Source organism: Serinus canaria, chromosome 10, assembly GCF_022539315.1.
Source record: "Serinus canaria isolate serCan28SL12 chromosome 10, serCan2020, whole genome shotgun sequence".
Lineage (NCBI taxonomy): Eukaryota > Metazoa > Chordata > Aves > Passeriformes > Fringillidae > Serinus > Serinus canaria.
In genome coordinates this window covers 10,668,559-10,696,522 of record NC_066324.1, presented here as the reverse complement: position 1 = coordinate 10,696,522, position 27,964 = coordinate 10,668,559, and the positions used below count along the sequence as shown (strand labels likewise).

Sequence of the window (27,964 nt, the reverse complement as noted above, 5' to 3'; positions counted from 1 at the left end):
ATGGTGGGTGACAACAGAGGGCTGGGATCCATGTGAAAAGCCCTCTGCTAATCCTGCTTTTTACCTCAGCCACTCCCCTGCTGCGGTGAGGGGCTCAGCTCCCTGCACGGGCCGTCACCCCGAGTGCCGCGGGTGCCACCACACGGCTCCTCCCCCCTGTGGCCGCAGGGTGACACACACCTGTCCCAGCGCCTGCAGCGCCACGGCAGCCCCTGCCAATCAACTCAGCATCAAAGAGACCTGAACAAACACAGCACTGTAATAAAGCCATAAATTTCTACAATCAATTTTATTAGTTATGGAAGAATCCCCACTAGTATTTACATAGTGCAAAAAAGCTGTTATTACTCCAAAAAGTACGGTAGACAGAACAGTTATCCTTCATACAGCAAAAAAGAAATGGAACAAACCCCTTCATACTGTATTTTATAATGTTTTTTCTACTACTTTAACCTAAATATTACTATAAATTTTAAGACATGAAAGATTAAACAGCTTTCCTTATTAGAATCTATTTAAAAAGTAAATTATATGAACTATTGATGAACATTTAGAACGTGGGCTGTGCCAACTGAGTTTCTACTTTCAGCATTACCATTCATTGGTGAGAAGTTTGGGTTAGACATTCTCATGTTTCCTTGTGTGTGGCAGGGTGAACTCCCCGTTCCTGGTTTCTATGGCTTGTTTCTGCTGGGTTTTGTTCTGTTAACAAATTGCCATGTCTAATTTTTAAATGGCTGACACTGAAATCAACTGAACAGTTTCATTAGTTGGCACAACTTCACAAGAAATACTAAGTGACAGTTTCAGCAACAGCAGCTTTTCAAACAATAATACTTTTTACATACATATTTAAAGTAACATTATTAAAATTTAAGCTTGTGTTAAAGAACTGGACAGAACCACATTGTGTAAGCTCCCACCCACCCATAAAGACACCTCTTAGCTTTACCAGAAGAACACCAACAAGTGCATTACTGAACATTTTCTATAATGAATTTTTAAAACACAGGTCAATACTCTCTGTCACTGTTTCCAATCCTACAACAGCCTGCACACAACTTAAACAGATAAACAGGCCACCAGTTTAAGCCAGTGGCACAAACACTCTAAAGTATGTGTGAGCAGGATCAGGGCCTTTGCCTTAATCAGACATTGCTACTTGGTCCAACTAAGGACTGAAGTTCTTCAGAATTTTTCCCTTTTACAGATTTGTAATCCGTGTTTTATTATTGACAGAGATACTTAAGAGTATTTATATAAATAGGCTGTATACATAGCCACCTCTATCAGTTTTAAAGATCCCTACCCCTACCACAGATACATTATTTTCGATTTTACCAGATAAAGTAAGTGGTGAAATCATTTCTATAAACAATGCCTTAAGAAAAGTAGATTTGTTTCCCGAATAATTATTTTCACAACAAAAATATCTATACACCTATAACTACAGAAACATCTTTTCATGGGGACAGTAACAACCTGTATAAACTGCACACTTTTACACTGAAATAGAAATTCAACTACTTTTTTAAAAAATCATGGTATTGTAGAACATTTGTATGCTTTCTTCTTAAATTCTGCTGATAATAGAACCAAAATTACCACAGTGAGATACTCTCCTTAAGTGCTTCAAGTGGCAAGGAACTTCCCTAATTTCTGATGCAAATGGATCACTTCCAAAGCAATTGCAATTTCATTCTTACAGTTATTGCTTATTCCCAGCTTATCAAAAAGGAAGCACTAAACCCAGTTTTCTTTACTCAGTTTCAGTTTGCTCCCCTAAGGGTGATCTGCCACATTTTAAAAAGAAACTAGTTCCTTATTTGCTGGCAAATTGAGAGATAATTATAAGTGCTGTACCATTTTCAAGAACTCTATTAAACCTGTAGCAAAATTGCAGTTAAATAGCGGGCTGAATATTACAAGACTTCTTTGATATAAATGTCAGAAAACTTTAAAATGACAGTCCAAGTTCAGAAAGACATATAAAAAAATGCGCCTCTGTTGTTAATACTTCAAGATCAAAAGTTATTTGAATCACTGGCACTGAAAAAGCTAAAGGAGAAACTACAAACACCTTTGTTTTTTGATGTTCTGGTGAAGTTTTGCCCTCAGTGTACGCACTGATCTCACCTGTGCCGAGATGTGCTTACACATCCAAGGGCAAGTTTTGCTTGTCAGCAGTTCAAACACCTGTCATGTCCTAAAGCAAAAACTCTTAAAACATACAGACAGTAGAAATCTGCCATGGGGACAGTAAAAGGTTTAACATTCAGGAGGCATCATTCCTTAGTCCTTGTTTTCCTATGAAACGTCTGCTCTAACACCTAGGAGGATTACACTAAGGAACTAAGAACGTGACAGAACAGCCAGTTGTCACAGCAGCTCTCTACACTGCTTATCTACATAGCATTTGCTATGCCTACAGCTATCAAAGCATTATTTACATAATACACAGTTTCTATTATTCTCATTAGCATCCAAAAACCCAGGGCTAGATGACTTCTAAACCTGGAGTCTTATTTTCCCAGTGCAACTTAAAACACCAGCATCACTACTGCTATAAACATTGGTCCCATGTTCCTAAGTGTGGACTGAACACCCAACTCAGCTAATTTCAGTTTCCTGTGGTTTTCAGCCTACCTAGAGGCTTTTCATGCATTTTGATACAAGTAATCCAAAAAACTAAGTGAAATGAAAAGAAACATGTTTGCTACAAAAGTGTTATTCACGTGAGTTACTCTTTGGCTACCCCTGTGGTGAAGCTCCTGCTGCTGGCAGTTTCAGGATATCCATTGCCAATACCAAAGTTAGAAAACAGACTCCTGACGTGCAAGGTTTAGACACACACTCCATCCTCGGTCTGAAACAAATTCATCATCAGTTAATGCATTTCACTTCAGTATTCAGAACAGAACATGGAACAATTCTCTAGCAAAAGGTACGTTTCAGAGAGGGCATATTTTTGTTTCTTTTACCTCTGCACCACTGAAATACTTCCCCAAACTACAGGGCACTTCCTCATTTCCTGGAATAACTACTTTCTTCTCTATCTAGAGGTCAACTCCTAAAGCTGTTACAACTGCAAGAAGAGACAAAGAGATCACATTTTCAGCAGCAGTTCTTAAGATACATCCTGGCCAGGATCACAGCATGCAGGTGAATGCAGAGATAGCCACCACATCATTCACACTTGCTGTTAAAGGATTATTCTTGCTTTTTGCAGTGTTATGCAGAATACAAAATGCAAAACAGCATTCCTGAGATAAGTGACAGGAGAGAGAGGAAGTCATCAGTTTACTAAAAGCCCTGAATAGGGATTATGGTTAATGAGTCACTTAGTGTGGTTTGGCAGACACCAACTGTAGAGAGAAAGGGGAATTTTTGTTTTCTTTCCTGTTTTTTTTTTGTTTGTTTTTTTAAATGCAATATTTCTACCTTGTAAAGAAAACCTGCAAAACAGTAATTACATCCCTCTGGTTTAAAGTTTTTCTGGAATCAAAATTATTATAGCTTATTGTAACCATTTCAGCTATCAGCAGCTTTTTAATGATGCATTCACCAAGATCAACTAAAAAGCTGCATCTATCAGCATAAGAATCACACACAATTTCTCTACTATTTAATTCTCATTAAGATTGCAAATGGCTTTTTCTAGCTTTTCATGAAAGAGAATCAAAATTTTCTTTTTATTTCTAGATAGAATTAGAAAGTCATGGCCAAATACACTGACAGGCCTAGTATAACACCATACCACCAACATGAACTGTTGGCAATTTGTCAGGGTTAATGTAGGTTACCTGTTTGAAAGTAAGCTTAAGAGTCACAACTTCAAAGAATTTTTCTTCAAACTGGTCAATTACAAGATGTTTCCTTTTACAAAACATCAAATGAATGCTCACTGACAACTCTTCCACACAGTTTCTAATCTGGGAAATCAATACTGATTAAGAGCTAAGATAGTTTTTAAATCAAAAAAGTAACAGACAGCTACAAAAATATTGTTGTGAATTAAATACAAGTATTAAATGTTTAACAGTGCAAAATGTTGAGATGAAGCATATGGAATAATGGCTGCAACCTTTACAACAGTTAGTTTTACTATAGTTTCTAAAAAGTTCCTGAGTTCATGCTTATTTTTACGGCATATAGATGGAATCTGTGTGTTCTTTATTCAAAGAACTGCAGATGGTGGGTTTATGTTGAGTGTTACTTGCGTGCTTCTCATTTGTCCATTCCTCGCCATCAGTGACGGGATCAGCCTGCTCTGAGGTCTCCATTTCTTCCTCTTCACTTTGTTCAGCATTGTCTTCTTCAGCACCACTAAGGGTCTTCCCGAGCTGCAGCGTCTCCATAGTTCTCTGGGTCTCTGAAACCCAAGATTCAATTCTGCTATTAAGCTGAACTTCTACAGAAATTGGTTCATGGGCATAATCCTCATCATCGTCATCTTCCTCTTCCTCTTCCTCTTCCAGCATTCCTGGCACAAGAGTACTGGTGGTACTGGTCATGGAGGAATTCAAAAGGTCTCGGCAGCTGCCATCCAGGGATCCTGTTTCTGTACTCTGCTGTGAGGCCCATTCCAGATTGTCATCTGGTTTCACCTCATCTTTGTCACCTGGCGTGGATTTTCCATGATTTGTTGCTGAGGTAGTGCCAGCTGTAGCCAGAGGTGGTTGTTTATTAAGAGTGGTTTTTTCCATTTGGCCATTGCCAGCTTTTTCTGGTACTGCAGCCTTGCACACAGATTCTCTCTCATTTTCAGAGGTCTCTAACCCATCAGATGTTTCCACCATATTTCTCCAGTTTGTTTCTACAAATTTTGAAAAAAGTTGAAGTAGGAACCATTAATTCCTTGTACATAAAAATATTTCTCCTGAGCATGCAACAGCCTAAATAGCAAAATGGACTAATATTAATATTATTCTATGCTTTCTAGAAAAATTTCTACCAGAAAAAAGAGGAAGAAGGGAAAAGGAGAGACAACAGAAAGAGCTGTGAATAACTTTGGGCTTTTACAGTACCCTAAAGCAGACATTACAAAGTTTAAAGTTTGTAAACACCAAATGTAGTACTAAGAGTAGTCAAAGGTTACTCTCAAGTATAAATTAAAAGAAGAAAATTGCCACCATCTTAAGTTTTTATTTAAGGATTACTTATAAAACATTTAACCCCTGAAATGAATTTAAGATACAACAAAAAAGAATTCACTAAAAAGACAGCAATCTCTTTAATTCACTTATCTTTTCTTACCCTTGGATATTGCAGAGTACAGTAAATTCAGAAGAAGGATTGCATCTTTAGCTACATTTCACAAAAAAACAGCAACTGGAAAACCCCAGCTTTTATTTACAAAGCTACTTACCATATTCTTTCTCATTGACCTCAGATATGGGTTCAGAAATAACACTACAGAATGAGATAGCACTTGCTGCAGAAGGGTTCCGAGAATGGCCCATGTGATGTGGGGCCTTCTTGACATTCTTCAAGGCTTCTTCTGCCTGTTCCTGTTCCATTGCAGCCACCATGTCCCTGTAGGCTTTCCTGGCCTCCTCAGTTAGGGATACCAGCTTATTAAACAGATCCTAAGTACAAAGGCAGTTTTATCAGCAGTAATTCTTACTAACAGTTTTCACTTTATGTTACTCCTTTCAGTCCAAGGTATACCACATATGAACCCTAAGATCAGCACCAAATACCCCAACTTTAACTAAGAATTAGTTCTTCTCTGTATTAAATTATAAAAAACACACTCCAGGTTTATGCAGCTTTGAGGAGATGGACATAACTTTAGGATATTCTTTTTCTTACATTCTTAATCCTTCCAGAGAATTTCAGATTATAGTTTAAGTCTGTTTAAAATCTACAATAAGATATTGTGTTGAAAGTCTTTTAGCACGGTCTCTCACTACCATAAAACCAGAATTTCAAAGAAAAGACACCATAATATAGATGAGATCAGGGCTACTATCAAAGGTGTATGAGGTGTGCTCCAATGCCAAACCAATTCTTTACTACATAATTGTTTGCCCCAGCCACTTATGTGATTGGAATGACTCACCTCAGCACCTGAGTAGTTGAAGATACCCACAACACTAACAGGAACCAGCTTGTTCACACAGCGGCCAAGAGCCTTGCGGCCCAGAGCAAAGACAAATGGAATTTCTTGTTCCCGTGCCATGGCTATTACATTATACAGAGCCTCATCTAGTCCACCTTGAAGAAAGCAATTTTAAATAGATATCTAGTCACTTGAAGTCATCATATGGCATAATACAATTCTCTAATCCACTTTAACTGCAATTAGCCAGTAAAACTTCAATACACACATCAGCAGCTCCTATGTCCCAGAGGATAACACACAATACATTTCAAGGGTAGTGAATGAGTACAGATGAAGGTGATATTCTGTATTCTCCATTAGTCCTGCACACAAACCAGAGTTTCATAGGTCTTTTCTTAAGCAGAGCTTTGTTATTCTCCTATCTCAGGAAACCTCTGTTTATACTTCTGGTTGTGGCAAAATGCTTTGGTTTGGCTAACTAACAATTCACATTCCTCTTAAGGAATCCTCCTAAAAAGCACCCAGAGCTCAGGACTCTCTGCAAGGTGTATTGAACACAGAATGAAGTAACAGACAGAGTAAATTTCAATTCCACAATATTTATCTTTTTTTAAGCTTTTCACTCTCATGAACAAGTTTCTTCCAGAATGGAACAGAAAGGAATAAATGTGGAATGGCAATTACCCAGTTAGAGTCTGGAATGTTACATCATGCATTATAACAAATGTTTCTAACCTTGCTACTTAATACATTTAATCTGCACAAGAAAACTCAAAAGAGCCAAGTGCACCACTTGTTTTTATCATTTATACCTTTTGACTGAATTTTTTCACAGTTGGGTGATATGATTACACACTTGATCTTGTTTAGTTTCATGTGTTTTGTAACCTCACGTAACCCCATGACGAGTCTCCTCCTTGCTTTAGCTCTCGTGGGATCCTTTTGGTAAATCCGTTCCTGGAAGCTGACAAGCTCTTGCAATAGCAGAGTCACGCACTCATCTATTTCTTTACTTAGAACTTGGTTACAGTATCTGTCAATTCAAAACAACATTGACAAGTGTCAGCATTGCTACTTCACAAATGTTAGCATAACCAAGGTTTCACCCAGCCTTTTTGCAAATCAAAATAATTTTACTTCCTCAGAAGGGTTATTTAGCTTTTACTAAAGTCAGTAAAGGATTTAGAAATAAGACTGCAAACTGCAAGTTAAAAACACATCCATAAAACATTTGTATTTGTAGTAATATCCCTTACTTCAAGAAGCCAATCAAAAATATTAAAATTACAAACAAATACTGCAGTAAGTGCCGCAAGCAATTTTCTTCTACTTAATTTAGGACATTACAAAGATCCATTAATAAAAAAGCCCTAACACATTAGGAGGTACTATTACAGTATTTTAAGCATTCCTAAGTATTCCTTCCTTTCCCATTCAAAGCATACATAGCCTTCCTTTAAAAAGTATTTTGCAGAGAAGACTCCCACCTTGCTTATTTGCTGTGGCAACGAATAAGTCTCAAGTGAGTGTTTGCTCATGTATACAAAAACATATGTGTGCAAACACAAGCAATCCATTTAGGGGAAAAAAAAAGAAAATACTTGCAGAACCTTCTGTTTCTGAAAGGGAAGCTTATGTTCATTAAGCTCTTAAGTCTACTAAATCTACCCACACTTGAAACACAAGGGTGACTTCAGTGCAAGCCTTGAGTTTTTATTAATAAAGCAAAACTCTTACTCTCTGAATCTCTTGCTGTGAATTTTGGTTATTGCAGAAGATGCCATTGGACTGCCTATTCCAGAACTAGCAGGTGAACCCTGTGACACTGGGGTCATGCAGTACGGAGAATTCTGACTTGCTGGAGAAAGTGAAGTATCACTGGGCATACTCAGACCAGTTTCTGAAAGGCAATTTTTAAATATTACAAAACACAAATACATTTTTAATGTGAAAGAAACAGAACCACACTTCTTGTGTTATCGCTCCCTTACTTTGTCCAAATTCCATTTTGAAAACACTAAGCATATTCTTCCCTCTCCTTCTGGAGGGGTAGGGGGAAGAGGAGAAAAACTGAACACACATCCACCATTCAGCATGGATTGGATAAATGAGCAATATTTAAATATTCATTAAAAAATATCTTGAGCTTACTTTGGAAACTTGATAAAACAGAAGAGAAAACCTGTGTAAATGTTATTACTTCTTCCAATAATTCCTTACTATTTATATATATGTATAAAATACTCAACTAACTTATTCCTAGAATGTCTAGGATTTTCCCACTCTAGACAGACAGGTCATTCACAAGAAAAAGTTACAAAGCAGTACATGCAGAATCCTGACAGACACCTCCTTCCCCCACTCCCACTGCCCCAAACATGATGAAGACATTGAACATTCTCTGGAGTTTCTCAGTTGCTCAGGGTTGCTGCTGCAAATTGCCAATTCAGAAATTGCAGCTGATTGACATGTTCAACAAACTGGAAAACCCTATTTACGGTTGAAACTTCTATAGCTGGAAAACTTTCAGTATGTTCATCATTAAAAAGTACTGTGATGAACATAGCATGGTTGACAAGAGTCACATTTTGCTTGCTTATCAAAAATACTATCAACTCTGACATGTGGTGGGAACATGCACTTGAGATGGTAATGAAAATGCTGTATGGAGATCATGTACTGAGAATCCACAGTGTATTGAGCCTTCCACAACTGAGGGACAGACAAGGCATTTTAGAAGAGGGTTTCAATTGCTAGTATTTCATAAAGTCAAAAAAAGCTAAAAGGTAACATCTATAAATTGTGTGGCATAAGAAGAGAAACATAAAATATGAAAATAAGCAAATTAGTACAGCTGAGGGGGAGTGATGGGCATCTAGAGACAGACCAACCTTCCTGAGAGGCCAGCTCCTGAGACTGGTCAGCAGTCAAGTTTAAATGAGCCTCTTTCTGTTCATCAGAACCCAGAAGGCTGTGGTCAGCTGATAAACGGCCTTTCTTCTCTTCTCTCTCTTTCAAAATGATCTAGAAACAAAACCAACAGCTGTCAGCATCTGAAAATTAGATATTCCTGTAAATAAAAACATCCCTTTCACTGAACATAACAATGTTAAGTGAGTTGTTTTGAACCTTCTTAATCATGCCAGGTTAGAAACCCTGGAAATCATTTCAGTTTCCTCTTTAATCACAAAGACTATTTCATTGCAGCATTTTACAGATGGTATACTCAATACTCACACACTTCTACATAAATAGTACTTTCAATAGTTTAAGTATTTTCACAGCTTCCTTTCTGATACATAACATTCACTCATTAACAATTCCTCATCCCCATGCCTGTAAAAGAATACCTTATGCAGGCATACCAATCATCTTTATGAAGCACCTCAATAACAACCCTTTCTATAAAAGAAAGGAAAGTGCAAAGGTAAGTAGCCATGGATATACTGCTATTACTATCATTTTTAATAGCAAAACCATAAAAGCCTTGACAACAAAGAGTTTAGAAAACTTTTCTGAACAGGTGAATTCCTCTAACTCAGATCACAGGCAGGTCAGAAAAAGGCCTGCATTTTTAGGGCTCACTTTTGATACTTTACCTTCTGATCTCCATATATATACTCTATTCCTTCTGCACCTATCTAATTTATGACTGCATGAATATAGATATATACAAGCAATTAATTATTTCTAAGATTACTAAAAAATTGTGGGTTTGCTTCAAGTTCTTTACCCATCTCTATAAAAAGGAGTAAGAAAAACTAAGGTTACCATACTAAATTGCACTACAGACTAGGAATCAGCCACAGGAAAAACCTATGGAAGCTTTTCAGTGTTCTAGTGTTCTAGTGCCTGCAGTTAAAAAAAGAAAACACCCTTGTGATCTGTATTGAGATACATTTTTATTAACTTCAACTGATTATGCAGATATAAAAGTTATGTTCCATGTCTAGATCCAAAGGAGAGGGCATCAGTTCAGCAGAACTGGAGGCAGAAGCTCATAATTCCCTTGCCCTGTGCTCATGGCAACTAGTCCTCAACTAAGAAAATAAGAGGGTTTTTTAAATATTATTTTTGAAGTATGAGTGTGGGTCAAAACACTCCAAGGCTGGCACATTTACCTTTTTAAGTGCTGTAGGGCGTTTCAGTTTTGCAATCTCTCTCTCTTTTCCTCTTTTCACTTTTGGGGCAGTTGAATCCAAAGGATTAAGGCAACCCATAGAGGGCTGTCCCTTTGTTAAGGACTTTCTGCTGGCAGATTCTTTGGTATGAAAGGGAGCAGCACTGCCAACTAAATACAAGATAGATATTAGTTTCACCAAAAGCCATGTCAGCCTTATTTCAACACTGTTTTCAGAATTTCCACTGATGAATTCTCTAAGTAGATTTTCCTTCCTTGGAAAAAAAGCAGCTCATAATGACAGGAAAATTACATCATCAGATATTGTTGCTTCCAGATGGTTTTAAGCTTTCTACAACTTAGCCTCATGTTTTAGGAAACTGTGGATTCCAGGGATTATTTTACTAAATGGTAAGGGGTCTCTCTCAAATAACTACATGTAGCTTTATTAGTTAGATGATTATGGTAAGATAAATTGCAAATATTTATCCAAACGTTGATTTTTCAGTTGTTAAAGACTTGAATACTTGACAGGACAAAACAGATGAGAGTGCAGCATGTAGTTAAGTGGTTCTTTTGCCAGAAAGAATAAAACAAGTGCTGTGTCCAATGGAAATGCCAACAGTTCTTTGCTGAGCTTTGTTTGATATAACCTTGCCTACTTGAATTCATGTTTGAACACTGCTGAAACTCAAAGCAGGTAAAGGAACCAACACATCATAAAGAAAATGGTAACTATGTGCATAATGATGGACTCCAGGGCTACATACAAAAGCTTAGGAATCAGATTGGCAGGGTTATAATAAGTAATTACAAAAATGTCAATTCTGCATTTGGCAGCAGGTATTAAAAAAGTTAATTTAATGTTGTGTTGACACAGACATAGCAAAAAAAAAAAGCATAATTAAGCCATTGTATACATTCATGATGGAACTATAACCTAATCTGTGAATGTCTGATCTTATTTTTAAAAGGATACAGTAAAACTACACAAAGGTATAGAAAAAGAACTATGGATTCTCAGAAAAGGTTCTTCCAGAATTAAATAACTAAATAGACTAGGACTCTTTGGAGACCTAACAGACATCCAAGAATCAGAAGAGGAAAGAAGGGAATGACTGCTCAGTCTTTGTAAAACTAAGGCTGTGAAGCTAACAAAATTTTGAGTTGGAGCACAAAAAAACCCAATACTGACCTCCATCCAAAAAAAACACAGCAGAAAGAAAAGTTTCTCCACACAGGATGTAGTAAGGTTACAATTCATTGCTATTGGACATTATGGATGGTAAAACCAATGGACAGTTTAAGAAACAAATTTGATTTGAGTAAGCCCTTGGGTCAGGAGACTTTGAATTATAAACAGCAGAAATAGGAAGAATATCCTAGTGACATAACCCTCCCTATCACAGTCAAAGGTATCCCCTCTTTCAAAGAGTATTTTATAACATCTTTAGCAGAGATGTTCCTTTCACATATTCATTTCAGCACTGAATTACTCTCAGGACACAAATGAGTTTTGAACAGGAGATCTTAAAAGACATTTGGCCTCAGCTCTAGATGGATTTTCACTACTGCGTACTACAGCTCAGAGGATGATAGCACAGGTAATTTATTGAGAAATACATTAAAAATAATCTTCCCAGGTTTTTATCATGCTTATATTCAACAGCTAAAACCTGACAGAAAGAAAAACATTCAAGATACTCAGATCAATCACTTTCATTTTGGCACAAAGTGTATTTAGGCATTGTCAGACATATCAGAAATACCTGTGTATGAGAGAGGCCTGGTGTTGGTGATCTGACGAGCTTTCATTGCTTGCTGCTGCTTTTCAAGAGCTGCTAGCATGTCACCCAAATCTAACTGAACAGGGGTCTTGCTCTTCTTTCCAGCTGCTTTTGATAAAGCCTCCTACAACAGGAACATACATACAATAAATACAAAGAAATGGTGCCTGCAACATTCTTTACAAACGATTACTGCTATTAGAGATTAAGAGGAGCAACAGATAACTAATCCTCCTCTTGACCAAGTGCTGGGGGTGGGCAGGGTGCTACACACTTGAAGTTTTTTCTGTTCCATGCTTATCTCTGAATACTCTTGAGCTGTTGCAAGTGCTGCAGCCAAGGCCTTCTTCTTCTGGCTTTTTGCACGCTTTGGTACAGAGGTTGTAATGGGAATTGGAGTTTGGACTATATTGATTGGAGAATTCTCTGGTAAGTCGTCCAACTAGAATTTTAAACAAAATGCAAAAAAATCCACAGTTAAAAGACCTTCCTCTACAGACCCCCAAATATGGGGCATTTCAGAAATCAAATCACCCAAGGTTTTGATTACCAGTATGACATCCTAATTAATGACAGCCAGATGACACAAGTTAATAAGCAAGTTAATAGAACTACTTTATATTTCATTTTTGTATGGGAAAGCTATTGTATTTAGCTCCAATGATGGCTTTAGAAGGTTTTCCAATCTGATTACTAAACCAATTTCCCCCTCCCCAAGATTTCACATAGGACTTGACTTTCCTGGAAAGCAGCCAAATAGATTAAGCAGTCTATAGGTGCAGTTCTGCAACAAAATATTTAAGTAGATCATATACTAAAAAAAGTACCTTTCCAACAACTGTTTCCACTGCCTTAAAGCAGAGGCAGTTTGAAATTAAAGAAACTACACAAACTGTAATTATTTTGAAAAACTGATGCCATTACTACATACTTGCAGATTTAACAGTTTTAAGAGGTGTCTGCATGAAAGCATCATGATGCAGCCTGGGACAGTCTGTGATACTGAGTGTCTGCAACATGTATCTTACAATCTCATTTAAAAAGAAAAATCCTGAAGTTTTGGGTTTCTTTAAGATGGGTTCCCTGCAGAACTTATTTTAATTGGCATTTCTTTAGCATCCAAGGCTGGTAACACAAACACCCCAAGATCATCATAATTACTGCAATATAAGTCTTGTAGCAGAGATTTCTAAAAAAAAATCACACAAACTGAATAGTCTCAAAAGACAATGCTTTGCAAAATAAAATAATTACTTACTACTTTGGGTGAAATCTTCTGCTGGATGCTACTACTTTTGCTGCTGCCGTTGTCACTATTTAGCTCTGGAAACTCATCTTCATCCTATATAATACAGAAGTTAAGAATAAAAAGGATGGAACCAAAGTCACATGAGAAGCATCAACTGAAACTGCCCAAGTTAAAAAACCAAATTGAATCCCTAAGTCCCACAAAAGCTAGAATGGATTATGTGACATGAATAGAAAATAATGAAAAATTAAGAAAGGATTTCCGTATCCAAATAGTATTTTTTTAAAGAAAAATTTTCTTTTTTACATCCAAATAAAAAATCCTATTACAATTAGAGGGGATAAGCCAGCAAAACACACAAATTTCTATTCACAAGTGAACAGAGGAAGTTTCTTGAAGGCTGCTTATTTAATTTGTCAACCACAGTGTTCTAAATTACTGCACTTTCCACAACACCCAAATACAAGTCTCTTTCAGTACACAATGCAAGGATCATCTAATAAATCAGTAACCTTGACTGTACACCTCTTGGAGCCAGTTATTTGATAACTTCCCACTGAGAACATCACATACTCCACACACAACTGGCATTGCTACTATGTGGAAAGGGTTTCATCCAACAGTACCTCAAAATACAGAGGTTCAGGACTCGGCTCTGCTCTGCTCGCCTGGCTCGTAGCTAAAGGTTTTTCGTGTCGTTTCTGCAAACTCTGCATTCTTTCTGAAGATGTGCTGTGGTCTCTGCATCTGAAACCAGACTGAAAAACACAAGTGTGACTGGCATTTTGTAATTTCAATGTTTCAAGCTATGTACGTGCATGCACATAAAGCTGTCTCATCCCTGCTAATCAGGTACAGTTTTTAGAGGATAAATTGTGCTTTGGTGTTGTGGATTTTGTTTTTTGGGAGGCTTTCTGGCGTGTTTTTTTGGTTGTCTTTTTCTTTAAAGCCTGCACAAAAATTCTATAGACAGTACTGGATTACTCCTCCCCCTCAAGACAGTTAATCTTTAAATTTGTAACTTAAATAAAAAGGTTTCTTTTGGCCAAATATGAACAAGCTCAGGAGCTGCTGGTGACTAACAGCCATGAACCCTGAAGAACTGTCTGTAACCATGATCACTCCAAAAGAACTTCCTCCCACTACCTAATTATTCTGCATGCAGTTACTGCCTTTTCAACACATTTTTTATGATAATACCCATGCACACAATTCTCTAAAGGCCAGAGACAGCAGCATGGGGGTATAGGCATTCTTCTGTTTATTATGTAACAGATTGGTGGAAACCCATGTGTGAGTGGCTGGCAAAAACCAGCAGATGACTTGAATTTCACATTTATGCTTACCTGTTTCTCAAGCAAATTTCCTAGAGGCCTCCTACCAATTCAGTTTCAACAGAAAATAGTTTCTAGGACAATTCTGCCTTGAGGTACAGTGAATTTGGCTGAGGCAACCTCATTTAAAACTTTTTGTGCCAGCTTTGTTTTTAAATATCTTAAATACTGCCAAATTTAGAGTCTAAACTGTGACTGGATGAAACAAAGTCTGGTTCTTCCTGCTCTCCCAATGCCATAAACTAACAATAGTGGCTTCCAAAGCCTCTGATTTGACACCAAGTTATAAAAAGATTCAGAACTGCTACATTGCCAGATAGAAGCTTGTGGATGCTTGTATCTATAATAAACCTACAGTTACCAAACAGGAAGATTCAAGACAATTCTAGAATTCCATCTAAAAACCTAAACAGGCCAAGCTGGCTTACATATGTTTGCACAAACAGGCACGTTTATACAAAGCTGCCACTTGGAGCTCAGATTTCTTGTCTGCAATAGCAGAGTTCAAGCAAAACCTACATTTAAACACAGGCAAATGTTTCAGCTTTCTTTGTACCCCTCTGGACCACCTGCCCCAATAAAATATCACAAAATTAGGAAGACCACCTTCTCCTTTCTCCTCACATACTAATAACAGAAATCCTGTCCCAATTGAAGGAAGTCTCACAGAAAGATATTCAAGCTTCAGCATAAAAGAATTTTAAGCCATTTAGAAATAATAAAAAATGGTATGCTAATGTAAATTTTAAAAAGTTTTGAAGACAACAGGAGTGAGAACACAGATTCTGATGTGTTGGTGAACTAGAATCCTTTCTTTAGAAAGTTTGAGAATTTTTTTCCTTCTGAAGTGTCAATGGGTCAAAAACTGAACTAACTTTTCTACATTCACACCATCGTCATTTCACAGGTTGCATTATATATATGCACTGTTCTTCCTAGGCAGACACAGATAAAGCACAGGCTATAGGCAGAGAACTGTCAAGGGCATTAAATTTTATATATCTATATATATATATGATATAGAGCTAACTTACAAAACATACCAGTTAGAAATGTACAAATGAGCAAATGTGCAACTAGACTTTAAGGTCAGCTTTCTTTACTGTTTTCATTAAATAGCTTCTGAATGTTAATTTTATAATTCCCCCCAAATTCCTTATTTCCCCATATTTTAAAAAGCCCCAAATACCTCAGTTGAGAACCACTGGCAGCATACCTGTGGATTATTTCTTTGCTCAGCTTGTCTTCCACCTCTAGAAAAGGTCGGAGTTTTTTCAATCCAAGGTTTTTTTTGAGTTGCTTGGGAATTTACATTAGTCCAACCTATACCAGCTGAAAGAGAAGTGCCATCTATGAAAATCTGAGTTAGTATCCAGAACATTTCATAATGATTCATATGCCACCAGAGCCAGGAACACAATCCTGATACAAATAAAGTTCTAGGAGAAAGTGCTGTCACAGGAGAATTAGACTGACGTCCGTAGCTATTCTCAGATGTTGGCAGTTACCTTTATAGAACATTCAAGCTGCCAAGAATTGATCACCACAAAGCAGTGAGAAAGGAAATCTCAGGTTCACATCCATACCAATTCCCATTCAGTCCTAAACAGCAGTCCCTGGTATCACCTACTACTACCAGACTAATCAAACTATTTATCCATGGTATGTGTAAAGCTTCTAAAAAGTATCAGTGCTTCTGAAATAGAGAATAAGAACTCCCTGGCTCTGTTACTACCCAGGTATGAACTGCAGCCCAAAAGGGTAAGGAAGCCTGAGGAGCACAGCTTTGTCTGAATGCTTCCACTAGAGTCTCTAGCTTTTTTTTTTTTTTAACTCATTAATGAAAGGCAGCTGTTAATAAACTATTAGTGATAGCTATATACTTGTTCATTCAGCAAGTAACAGGTGTCTTAGTGGAGGTGGTTGGAAATCACAGTAAGATGCATCCTCAGAAGTATCTGATCAGTTAGAGCTGCAGCTGAAGCAGATCAAGAGGTATGTAAAACAAAAATATAAATGCAACCCAGCCAAATTTTAAACAGCTCACCAGTCAAACCAATGCTTACTTGTATTTATCGATGGTTCTACAACCTGAAAAGGAAAAAAACCAATTATTTTAGTAATTTTCATTAGTCTGTAGGCCACAAATATAGTTAGGTTACTCAGTTATGTTTACATACATTCATTGCACATGAATCTGTATTTCTTGAAGCCATAGCTGCAGCCTGGTTATTGCCATGCTTAGGACTACAGTAGCCACTGTCACTGTCAATGTCTGCCTCACTTGCGCCCTGTTCACTGGAGGACTCTGCAGCAGGGTGAGAGGTTCTCCTGCGCCTGCCTTTTGACTTCCAAAGCATCGTGGAGGCACTCTCAGAAAGTGACTTATTGGCTATATCTGAAGGGAAGTCTTCAAGAAACAATAAAAATAGAATTACTTGAGCAGGAATTGATAAGAGACATGAAAAAGCTACACATCATAAAAACAAACATAAAAAGACAGTCTTTGCCTTAAACCAGCATTGAATTTAAATTATGTCTAGGTCCAACTGTTATAACAAACTCCTTCAAGAGTTGGCAAAGTCTCTGCAGGAGTACCATGTCACTGCAACATTATAAGGTGACATACTGAGAAGGTATCTGCAACCATCAGCACCTTTTCTTCATTATCCTTTTGAGCTGCAAAGACTTCTCTTAAAAGCTGCATCTGAATCAGGTCCACCCTCTTTTAGAAAAGATGACAACTGACATGTAGTTCTAGTTATTTCATACACTCAGAACTTAAAAATAAAATTACCTGTTTGCTGTGATGCATCAACCAACAAAACAATCTTTGATCTGTTCTCAGGACCTGATGAACTGGTCTCCTTCTGAGTGGCAACATTTTTCACTGGAGGACGTTTACTTTTTATGTGCATCTGTAGCTGCTGTTGCTGCTTTCAAACATTGCCACAAACACAAAAAAGTTGATAAAAAATGAGATATGTGCTTCTTCTGCAAAGATATTTTCTTTATACTTCTACTTATCCTATTCAAAAGCAGACTTACTTTTTGAATGACTGGTCCCCTGTTACTGCTTCTGCTCCGCTGAGTGGACAATGGAAAGACCTGGCCCGAGGGGCTGGGACGCTCAGTGCATTCTGTAGTAACTGTACTCACAGCATTTGGTGCTTGAAAGGGTGCAGGATAGGGCGTAGGGAAAGGATGATAGAAACCCATGACCTGAGCACATGGTGCTGGCATCAACTGATAGTAAGTATATTCTGTAGAAACAGGTGGCTGTGCAGATATTATAGGATAAGCAAGGTATGGTCCTGCAGGATTTGGGCTCGGTTGTTGCCATCTGATGTCATTGTTATATAATGGAAACTGCCTATTAAGAAAAAAATCCAAAAAGAAAAAGAAAATTCAGGCCTTGATCACCCCTTCAAAAATAACAGTTCTATTATATTAAGTTCCTAAACTCAACATATTCTTCACTAGTTATGTGAAGAAAACTGGATGCAGTTACACATAATACTGGATCAGCTAGTATTAACATGGCACCATGCCGTGTTTCACCACGGCAGGACCCCAGCTGGACACCCAAAGCCTTGCCTCATTCAGAGATTCAGACAAAAATCCTCCTGACTGCCCTAGACAATTCAAGAGCACAGCAGGTGACTTTGGGAGGGATTTGTACCAGACCTTTGTAGCCAGGAAAAAAAAGGCAACAAAGAATATGATAGGAGAAAAGCAAAGGGAAGACAATAGGTGAAAGACAGAAGAAAGAGAAACTTCTTCCTCAAAAATGAAAGGTTAAATATGGTGAACAAAAACCCTAATATACACCCACAATCACTGACTCTTCTCAAGCCTACAAGTTTAAACTAATTTAAAACCAGATCATCTTCCATGAAGATCACAACCACTTATTACCTGTTGGATTGATTTTCCTGTACAAACGGATAGCAAGTGATCAGGTAGCTAGGGATTGGAGTTGGTTCCATGCTATTAATTCCTCCACTGTCATTAGGAAGCGCCATTGGGATCATTAGTGTTTCTGGACCCTTCTTCTGAGGAATAAATGGTTCTACTTCAGCTGACAGCTTGACATTCTTAAGAGAAAAGAAAGAATGTCTTCATTAATTACAATCATATATTGCTTGGGAAAATTTAGATTCATAAAGTTGTACGCAAAGAACCATGAACAGCGGGCAAATGGATGACAAGGCTACAGGATTTCTGCAGTAAACCAAGAGGTGGAAAACAGTTGGCAAGAGCTTATTGCCTCCTTCCAATCAAAGCAGGGTGTAATACAGATCACTAACATTTAGCATTTGTGTTAACCTTTACAACTGTAATGCAAAGACTAATTAATTTAAAAGGGACTGAAGCCCAGATCTTGCAGAGGATATACGAGTCGGAGCACAGAACAAAACCAAATTAGCACTGTATGTGGAGCACAGTTGTGTAGGCTTTCAGAAGTGAAACCAACATATGGAAGATGTAGTAATGCCTGGCCTGCTCTACAAAACTGACCATATTTCTAGGCAATTATAGAAAAGACTTTTCAGCACTAAACCATAGTAAAACTGCTAAGGGATGATTCACCACAGAAGAACCCTCCCCACACACTCTATCTGCCCAACTTGGACGTATTTTAAAAAGTGTTAAGATTATGATTAAAGGTCATCATAGGGAAGGCTTAGAAATACATTTCTTTGAAAGCACAGTTTAAAACTTATCTCCCTCAATCTTGAAGGTATCGTTAGTTTAAGATGGTTTTGCTGACATTTTTGGTCTTGTACAACATAGCTGCATCTTACACTCAAACAAGGAAAAATTATGTATTCAATAAGACAACTGCAGAACCAAAGAACCCTTAAATTCTATAGTCCACTATAACTTACATTCAGATGAAAATCATCTCTTTTTTGTACAAATATTTCAGCCTAATATGTGTCTCAAATTACTACCTCATGGAGTACCAAATACTAAGATTTATTCTAAAGCAGACAAGAACTCCAGACATTTTTCCTTCCATATGCCCACAAAATAATCTCAAAGGTAACACATAACTTGTAGGAGTACATGCTCTTATAGCAGAAAGATGCAATAATGCATGTTTGCTGAGGACAGTCTTCTATCCTTGCTACTGCCTCCAGAACGTCCACATGAGTTAAAACAGTTAAATGGTAGCTCTGGAAGTATCATAGCAAGTAGTCCCACACCTACCATACACTTCTCACTCCATGCCTTTGCTCTGTATCACATCCACAATCCATCTTGAGACAGCCTTCCCAACCAATATCTGAATCTCCAAATCCCCAAACTTCTCCTACTTAAATAAGATCCTACATTGGTTTAGCAGCATGGGAGTGGAAGAGATGGGAAGGGCAAGTTCAAAAGTTTTTTTTGAAAATACAGCTGTCCCGATGAAAAATGTCTTTTAAACTGACAAGATACACTGTTCTTGGCAGGAAAGTATTTTTTACTGACTGTTCTGAAAATGCTTATGGCTATAGTATGGACATATATATATGGAATATAATATATGAAAGGATTTCCCATCCCAAGAAGTGTTAAGGCCAGCTTGGATGAGGCTTTGAGCAACCTGGTGTAGTGGAAGGTGTCCCTGCCCATGGCAGGGGTTTGGAACCAAATGATTTTTAAGGTCTGTTCCAATGCAGGGCAATCTGATTCCATAAGCACAGATACAGAACTATCACTCCTGCTGTACCAAGATCTGCATACAGCAGAACAATTACCTTCATATCAATTAAATGCATTTCTTTATCATTAGTAGAGGGTGAACATTCCTTTCTTCTACAGTAACTATTTCCTGAAGTTCCATTCAGAGGAAAAGCTGTAGGGCAGCTGCAGCAGCACCAACCTTGTGCAACACAAATCAAACCCAGCTCTACCCAGAGCTTCCTCTCTGGCCCCAGGCACATCCCTCAGCTGCCTCGTGACTCGCCTACCCCTCTGCATAGCTCCAAGGCATTCTCCTCAACACAAGAGAAAAACTTCTCATAATTTTGTTTTTAAAGTGTTTATGTACAGTGAACACATAAGTACCAGAAATACCAACACTGAAATCCCTCCCTGAAAGGTAAGAGAGTTTTTTTCTATGCTATTTCAAGACTGTGAGGCAAAAATACTTGCTTAAGAATAAATTCACTTATGGGCTGACCTACAGAACTAGATCAGAGATTATTCTGAGTTGGAAGAGACCCACAAGGGTCATTGAGCCCAGCTCTTTAATGAATGGCCCATAATGATTCATTCATAATCCTTAATGATTGAACCCACAACCTCAGCATCATTAGCACCCTGCTCTAACCACCTGAGCAATCAAAAAGTTAAAGGAACACGCCAAGGGTGCTTCATCCCAGAACACGCAGGAGTAAAACTAGGATGAGTGTTTTATAAATGTGGCATTCCTAAGGAAACACTGAAAACTGCCAAACAACTATTCCTAACCTGCTGGTCACTATCCTACCGCAGCATGCCAAGCGAACTTTAGCCAAGATACTAAAAATAAACTAGTATTGGCTCAGAAAATAGTCAAAACATTCTATTTGTCATTCATATTGGGAGAGATTTCCTGTTTTAAGGATCTCTCTTATGTGGCTGTCTGCTCTTTCCCTTATTTGGAAGATGAACCTGAAAACACAAAAATCATTCTTTATTGACAAGTCTCTTGCAGATTTAGGTGATATTGTGCTATATCATCACTCATTATTAGGACCGTGAGAGAACAGTCTTTCACATCAGATACTTGAAACAGAGCTGTAACCGATCCAAGCAGGAACCTGCAAGGCTGCCATAGCAAAATATTTCTTGTCAATTCTCAAAGATAATCCCTACCTTACTTTTACATACAAGGTGGACTGGATAAAATTTGTTTCTTTAAATCTGCCCAGCAAAAAAAGGATATATTGAGGTTTTTGTTTGTTTTAAATTGATTAAAAAACTCCACAAGACTCAACCCTCTTATGTATTTTCATGGTTTTTGAAAAATAATTCACATTCTTCTGCTTGGTTTTATCAGGCTCAAACAATTCAGAGATGCCCAGACTAGAAAGACAACTTTAATTCTTCCTTTCCTGTTGTCAAGTCCCTTATACAGGTTATGATTACTATTGCTATGACAGAGCAATTACCTGATATATTTAATTATCATTTTCTGTACAGCTCAAAACAAGTTGAGCTTACCTGTAGTGGTAAAATAAAGATAAAGCAGATCTTGTAATCATAAACACATAAGGGTAGATTTGAAAGTTAAATCCTCTTTTTGCTTACAGAACTTGGGGAGTGTCTGTTATTTAAAGGAATCAGAAGTGTATTTCACATACCTCTTACATGCATTATACCTTAAACACTTCTCTTGCGCAGTTTAGTCTGCACCTACAGGTTTGGTTGGTTTATGGCAGTTGGGTTTTTTTAATCCTTTCAAGAAACTTGTTTCGGCAAAGGATTTAGGGCAAACTTCTGTTTTCAGATTTTGCATTTTGTTCTACAATGTACACATACAACTCATCAAAACAGCAACTGAAAACTTAGAAACCTCAGTACAGGTATTTCAAAATCATTCTGCAAGCATATTACATCCAACTCTCACATAATTTATACATTTCATTAGACAACAAGGCCCCATTTTCACTTTGGGGGAAAACAGAAAGGCAGCCCAAGTGTATTACCAACTAAACTAAATTAACTTCAACATACTGCTTCCTTGGAGCATTTTACCAGTCTTTCAAAAATACATGAGTTCTGTGTTACACAGGCTGTGTGTTCAGATGAGGGCAGTAAACTTACCGAACTTGAAGAAAAAAGGGGAAACAAATGTACTAAGTCAGACAGACTGCAAACCAAACCAAAACATCAACAGAATCAACTCTGCAGGGTGATTCTCCAGACATCTCAGCACATTTCCCAGATGGCCAGTGGTTTCACTGGACAAGTGAGGGAAACAAAAAAGCATCACTAAGTAATTTGCCCAAAGCTATCTTAGCAGATCTTTTTAGGACCATAGATTTCTCAGCTAGGAGGAAATGTTGGTGAAGACAGACAGCAAAGTACCTCCTCTTTTTGATAAACAGCCTTCTTCCATCATAGTGTAAGGAGCAAAATTGAAACAAAAAACAAAAAAAAAAAAAAAAAAAGAACCATTACTCCATTTAGTCTCAAGTAAAGGAAAGGTGCTGCTAATTTCTCATTGCACTGGACAAACAGAAGGTATCTCCTACTGAAACTTGTAATTTCTTCTAACAGGAAAGGCTCCTTTGGTGAGCTACAGAAACAACAACACCAAAGAAACAGTTTGGTGGTGTGTTTGGTTTTTTAAATACTGACATGCATAAGACTCAGGGGAAAATGCAACCAATAGCAAATGAAGTAAACTCCAGAACACAAGACAAGCTCCTTTTTGTTTCAGAAGCAAACAAGAAAATGCATAAAACAAAGTGCATGCAAATATATGTGAACACAATTCCTCAGAGATTTCACCCACACAGTACAAATGGAGTGCCAAGTGCACATGAACAGCACAAACAGGACTGATCATGTCACTGGTTCGTAACCACAGACAAGAAAGATCTGTCAAACATGAAAAGATCTGGGAGAAGGCTGCTACACTTTCCCTAATCCTTACAACAGAGCACTTGTGATACAAGCTTATGCTTTAATTGCTCTCACAGTACTGAGACTTATGCTAGTCTGCATCCTCTAAAACAAATTAGTGCTTTGCCACTGCCATCAGTAAATGCAAGGTCAGACCTTAACAGAAAATACTACGTGGTTTGATCACGCCATCTAAAAGCAAACACTGAAAATACTGCAAGACTGAACTTCTTTCTGACTGCAACTTTTCCATGTTTGTTTAACCTTTCACATTACAAAACCAAACAAAGCTTTATTGAAATCAACCTTTGATAAATTTATATTTGGAACTGAGTTTGCTTAAGTCATGCTGAACCATCAGATTTTCAATCAGCTGCCTATTAATGGAAACACACCCCTTCAAAAGAAACCAAGATTTAGACAGAAGCCTCTTTTGTAGATACCCCTAGTTTCAATTTACAAAACATTTTGCAGTAGCTCATTACATATTTCAGTCCAACAATTACAAGTCTTTCAAGACAGCACATATACTGAAGAGCTCCTTTGTTTCCTATATAAAAGCTACTGTAGTCATCAACAGCTGCAAAGACAGAAGATGACACAAGCAGGAACAGACTGGTAAACTTTGTCCTATAGTTATAGCACTGTACATTTAATCTTAGAAAAGTTTTTGTTCATTGTAGCCTAATATCATTCAGCATTTTCCATTAAATAGGATCTCTGTCATCCTGCTCTCAGAGGAGAACGCTTAGATATCAATCTCACCATTTACAGGGTGAGAAAATAGACACAGATGCCACATCTCAGAGGGCTATAATAAAATCAGCTGGTTTACTGTCTCAAAGTCTGGAAACAAGAAGTCTCATCCCAAAGTAAAATAAAAACATAGCTCAAACTTTTTTTTTTTTTTTTTAAGAAAAACAATCCTGCTTCTGAATTCTGGCTTTCATCATTTAAGCGCCGTGTTAGTAGTAAGGCAAGTCATAGTTCATCTATTTTAAGATAAACTTTACAAATATGGAAGTCATTGTTTCTATAATTAGTTGCTTCTAAGTGGCAGATACCTCGGGAATGGTAAATATGCAGTCCAACTGGAAACACCAGCAGCAGGCCATTTAACGAAGCACAAAATTTAATCCTCCCTATTTACTTTAACATAGTCATTTCAACACAGCACTTAAAGCAAATATACTATGAAGTGACTCTTTCCCTTTTCCCTCAGCTCATAAAAAGGGGATCATGCATCATTCTCTTCCCTTTCACAGGATTAAGTATCATGTTCAGAACATAACAAAGCTAAATATTTAACATTTTTACCTATATATAGAAAATAACAAGTGGCACAACATGACAAGCTGGCATGTTTAAACTCAAAGCCAGACTACTCCAAGAAAAAAGGGAGGAAACTAAAATTGAATACTCACATAAAGCTTGTCCAAAGACACAAAAAAGCTACCAAAAGGATCCTCTTCACTTACCTACTTTACAGCATTTAATAATACAAACTTCTAAACTCATACTATCCAAATGAAGTACTATATTTGAGTGCTTTGTAGACAGTGTACTAAAAGGATTAATCCAACCCATTTATGCAAATCAGTCTCCTGATCGCCACAAACTAGTGAATGATAAATAACGTTGTGCTCAAACAGTTAGAATATTCATATCAATAACACTTAAATTCACCAAAAAACATATTCTAAAGTAAGGCAACACAAAACTCACAAAATCCAAAACTGTTCTGCACTTTCAAGATTCAAAAGAAATCAATGTACAGGAAATCAGATGTTTTCCAGTTTTCCTCAGTTGAAAAAATTGCCCTGGGTAAGAAACACTGAAGGAAACTGGACAGGATAAAAGAGCACAAAACATGGATCTAGACCTACTTCTATGACAATCATATTATCAAGCCACCTGTTGAGTGGTCACAAATAGCAGAGGTAAGCAGAACAGGCTGTCTTTAAGCAATACTAAAACAAAACACAGGTCACTGATTTTGCAACTTCACCTGATTTCTCAACTCTACTAAAGGAACCAACTGTCTTAATCAGAGAGCAAGACGAAAGTAAAAGACTGAGAAAAATCAAAGCACAGCAGTACTTTGGAAAAGGGAAGTTGTTTCTCTTTAGTTTTCTGTCACATGCCTAAAAAGAAAGAGCATCATCTGCTGAGTTTTCTCTCTTATAGGAAAATAACCTACACTTAACTGCTGAAACCCATTGACTTTTTAATGGAAAAAATTTTGTTCTGGTGTAGACAGAAGTAAACTTACTTACACTACAAAAATTACAACTACTCCTATCATAAAATAATTATGTTTAAGCAGCTTTACTCAATTTTTATATATGTCAGCTGCCAAAATATCACAGAGCATATCATAACAAGTCCTATCAAAAATCAGGTAACAGAAACCTTAAAGGCAATCCAAAAGCAACATTTTTTTTATCAATTAGGTGTCCAAATGATCTTGCAACCAGAAATCTCACACTGATTCACTAAGCCAACGCCACAAAACTCTGTTTACCCATCAAAGGCATTTATGATCTTCCTTTACTCTTGAAATACCATGCTAACACAGCACAATAGCTGCTCATACTCCAATTCCACAGTAGTTACTCCTATAAGCACATACAGTTACTATACTGTGCCTGAGAGAGCATTCTGAGGGAAAGGAAGGAGAGAATGAGTACTGCTAACACACATTTATAGGCTTTAATACTCATTTATCAGATGTCATGCAGTACAGGCACAGAAAGGAGCCCAAATAAAGAAAAAAATAAATGGCTCCGAAAACTGATGCAACCTTACCAAACACTTACACTGGTAACAAATGATTACATTCAATTCTTACAGCACAAAAGGGTCAAACCCAAAGCATCTAGGAGCCTCCTAATCAAGATGATACTGTATAATGAGCAGACAAAAGCAACACGATTGTTGAATCATTTTAGAAACTCATCACATATTAACTATTTGTCTGTCTGGAAGCCTTACTAGGGGATAAGGAACCAACAGGACCAGATATGCTGCAAACATAATAAACAAGATGATTCCTGCTTCAGAGCTTAACTACACCTTCAAGTTGAAATAGTGCACTTAGTTAAGACAATCACTCCAAGTCAACACTTTACTCTGTAAATAACATAACAACTCTCTGTTTTCATGAACTATTTGACAGATGAAAAGAGAGCAGTTTGATAAGGACACGTGTGTGAACCTCCAGTAGTGAAGAGCTCAAGCAACAAGGAATAAATATTTCACAAGTGTACTGCAGTACTAATTGCAGATGAAACAAAGGGGAAAAAAAAACCACCACACCAAAATCCAAGATTTTAAAGCAAAAAGTACTACAGATTGGACTACTGTAAATTTTACAGAATAAAATCAGGTTTTCTACATGAGAGCAAATAAAAAGCATTAAAAGAATTAAAATCATTACCACACCAGAAAGCCCAGAAAGAAAGCCACAGTGGGAGCCATACTGTAATAACACACACTGTTCACAAACTTCCTAGATATATGTACAGAATGAAAAGCAGTGTATCCTTACAGAGTACATTATTAGTCATTATCTACTTTGCTACAGGAACCTCTGTTATTTTATACCTTTACCCTACTATTAGAACCCCTGGAGACACCAAAGCTGAAAACTATGAAACTATGAAAGAGCTGTAAATCACCAATTTTCAACACATTCTGCTGAAACAGAAGCTCAGAAGTAATATCAGGCTCTAACAGATGACATCATTCATTTCAGCTACATCTTTTAGAACTACCTCCTAATGATGAAATGTTTTATTGCACATATGTAACAAATCATACAAATTCTTAAGTCCCTGCTTCTGTTTCTTCATACCTACACTAATAAAAGCTCATAAAAATAATGCAAACTGATTACCTCACAAAGCCAAGCTTAATATGAAAGAAAAAAAAAATACAGCGACCTGTAGAATTAGTGAGCTACACCCACTCAGCTATGAGGAGACCATCAGCTGTGTGCTATCACTGAAAACTTCAACCCAACCGTGACATTTACAGGAACCAACAAGAGTGACACCTCGATTGTGTGGCTGAGTTCTCAAAGAAACCTGTTTCTTTCCCAAGAAACCAAGTCTCTGCTACAGACCAGCCCGGCTTAACCTAAATGTCACTGACTGTAATACTTCCCTAAGCTTGAAACAAAGCCTGAAGGAACAGGGGGGTGAAGAACAGACCCGAGTTGTGAATTCCCTTGGAATTCTCAGGGCAGCCGCTCCCGGGTTGCCGGCTCCGCCGGACAGCCGGGCCGAGCGCGGCCTGACGCCTCCCGCCCAGGGAGGGGACGGCGGCGGCGGGCACACACCGAGCTCCCGCTTCCAGCCCGGAGAACGCCTTTTCTGCTCCTCCCGAGGGCCGCTCTCCTCCGGGGCGGGGCGGCGGCTCCTCAGGGCCGGTCCCGGTGCCCCTCACAGGCGGTCCCGGCGCCCCCCGCCCGGCAGGCCGCGAGCCGCGCCCTGCCCTGCCCTGCTGTGCGCTGCCCGCCGCTCGGCCGCTGCCGGCGGCCCTGCAGGGGCTGACACGGCCGGGCCCGCTCCGCTCCCCGCCCTCACCGCCGCCCCTCCCGCCGCGGCCGCTCGCGGTCCCTTCGTACCTTGTCCGCTTTGTCCATGGCTCCAGCTGCGCCGGGCGGTGGCTCTAATGAGGGCGGCGGAGGGCCCAGGCCGCCTCCATGGCGCTGCTTCCCCCGCCGCGCTCCGCACACGCCCGGAGCGGGGCCGGCCCCGCTCGCGGTTATCACGGGAACCGGGACCGGCTACGCCA

At 38.3% G+C, this 27,964-nt stretch overlaps 1 protein-coding gene across 2 annotated transcripts; it reads right to left on the bottom strand.

Moving 5' to 3' along the window:
* Positions 1–270: 270 nt before the first annotated feature.
* On the bottom strand, positions 271–27,964 carry SECISBP2L (SECIS binding protein 2 like). Of its 2 annotated transcripts, none has more exons than XM_030228343.2 (18): positions 27,795–27,964; positions 18,476–18,654; positions 17,606–17,930; positions 17,355–17,493; positions 16,738–16,967; positions 16,624–16,648; positions 15,774–15,889; positions 13,850–13,981; positions 13,233–13,316; positions 12,249–12,416; positions 11,957–12,098; positions 10,189–10,358; positions 8,959–9,091; positions 7,805–7,967; positions 6,880–7,100; positions 6,065–6,219; positions 5,369–5,588; positions 271–4,816 (listed from the first exon to the last, which is right to left on the bottom strand). In XM_030228343.2, the coding sequence occupies exons 1-18, from the start codon at positions 27,810–27,812 to the stop codon at positions 4,143–4,145; spliced, it is 3,294 nt and encodes a 1,097-aa protein (XP_030084203.1). In that variant the 5' UTR covers positions 27,813–27,964; the 3' UTR covers positions 271–4,142. The 2 variants fall into 2 exon arrangements, with proteins under 2 accessions (XP_030084203.1, XP_030084204.1); XM_030228344.2 differs by having other exon boundaries at positions 17,355–17,490.

What these genes read in the sequence shown, in the direction of transcription:
- SECISBP2L (XM_030228343.2), bottom strand. An exon ending in AGAAGATTTCACCCAAAGTA is followed by an intron (nt 12,417 to 13,232) that starts GTAAGTAATTAT and finishes TTAAAATTCTAG; the next exon opens with TTGGACGACTTACCAGAGAA. An exon ending in GCCCTACAGCACTTAAAAAG is followed by an intron (nt 9,092 to 10,188) that starts GTAAATGTGCCA and finishes TTTTGTTTCTAG; the next exon opens with ATCATTTTGAAAGAGAGAGA.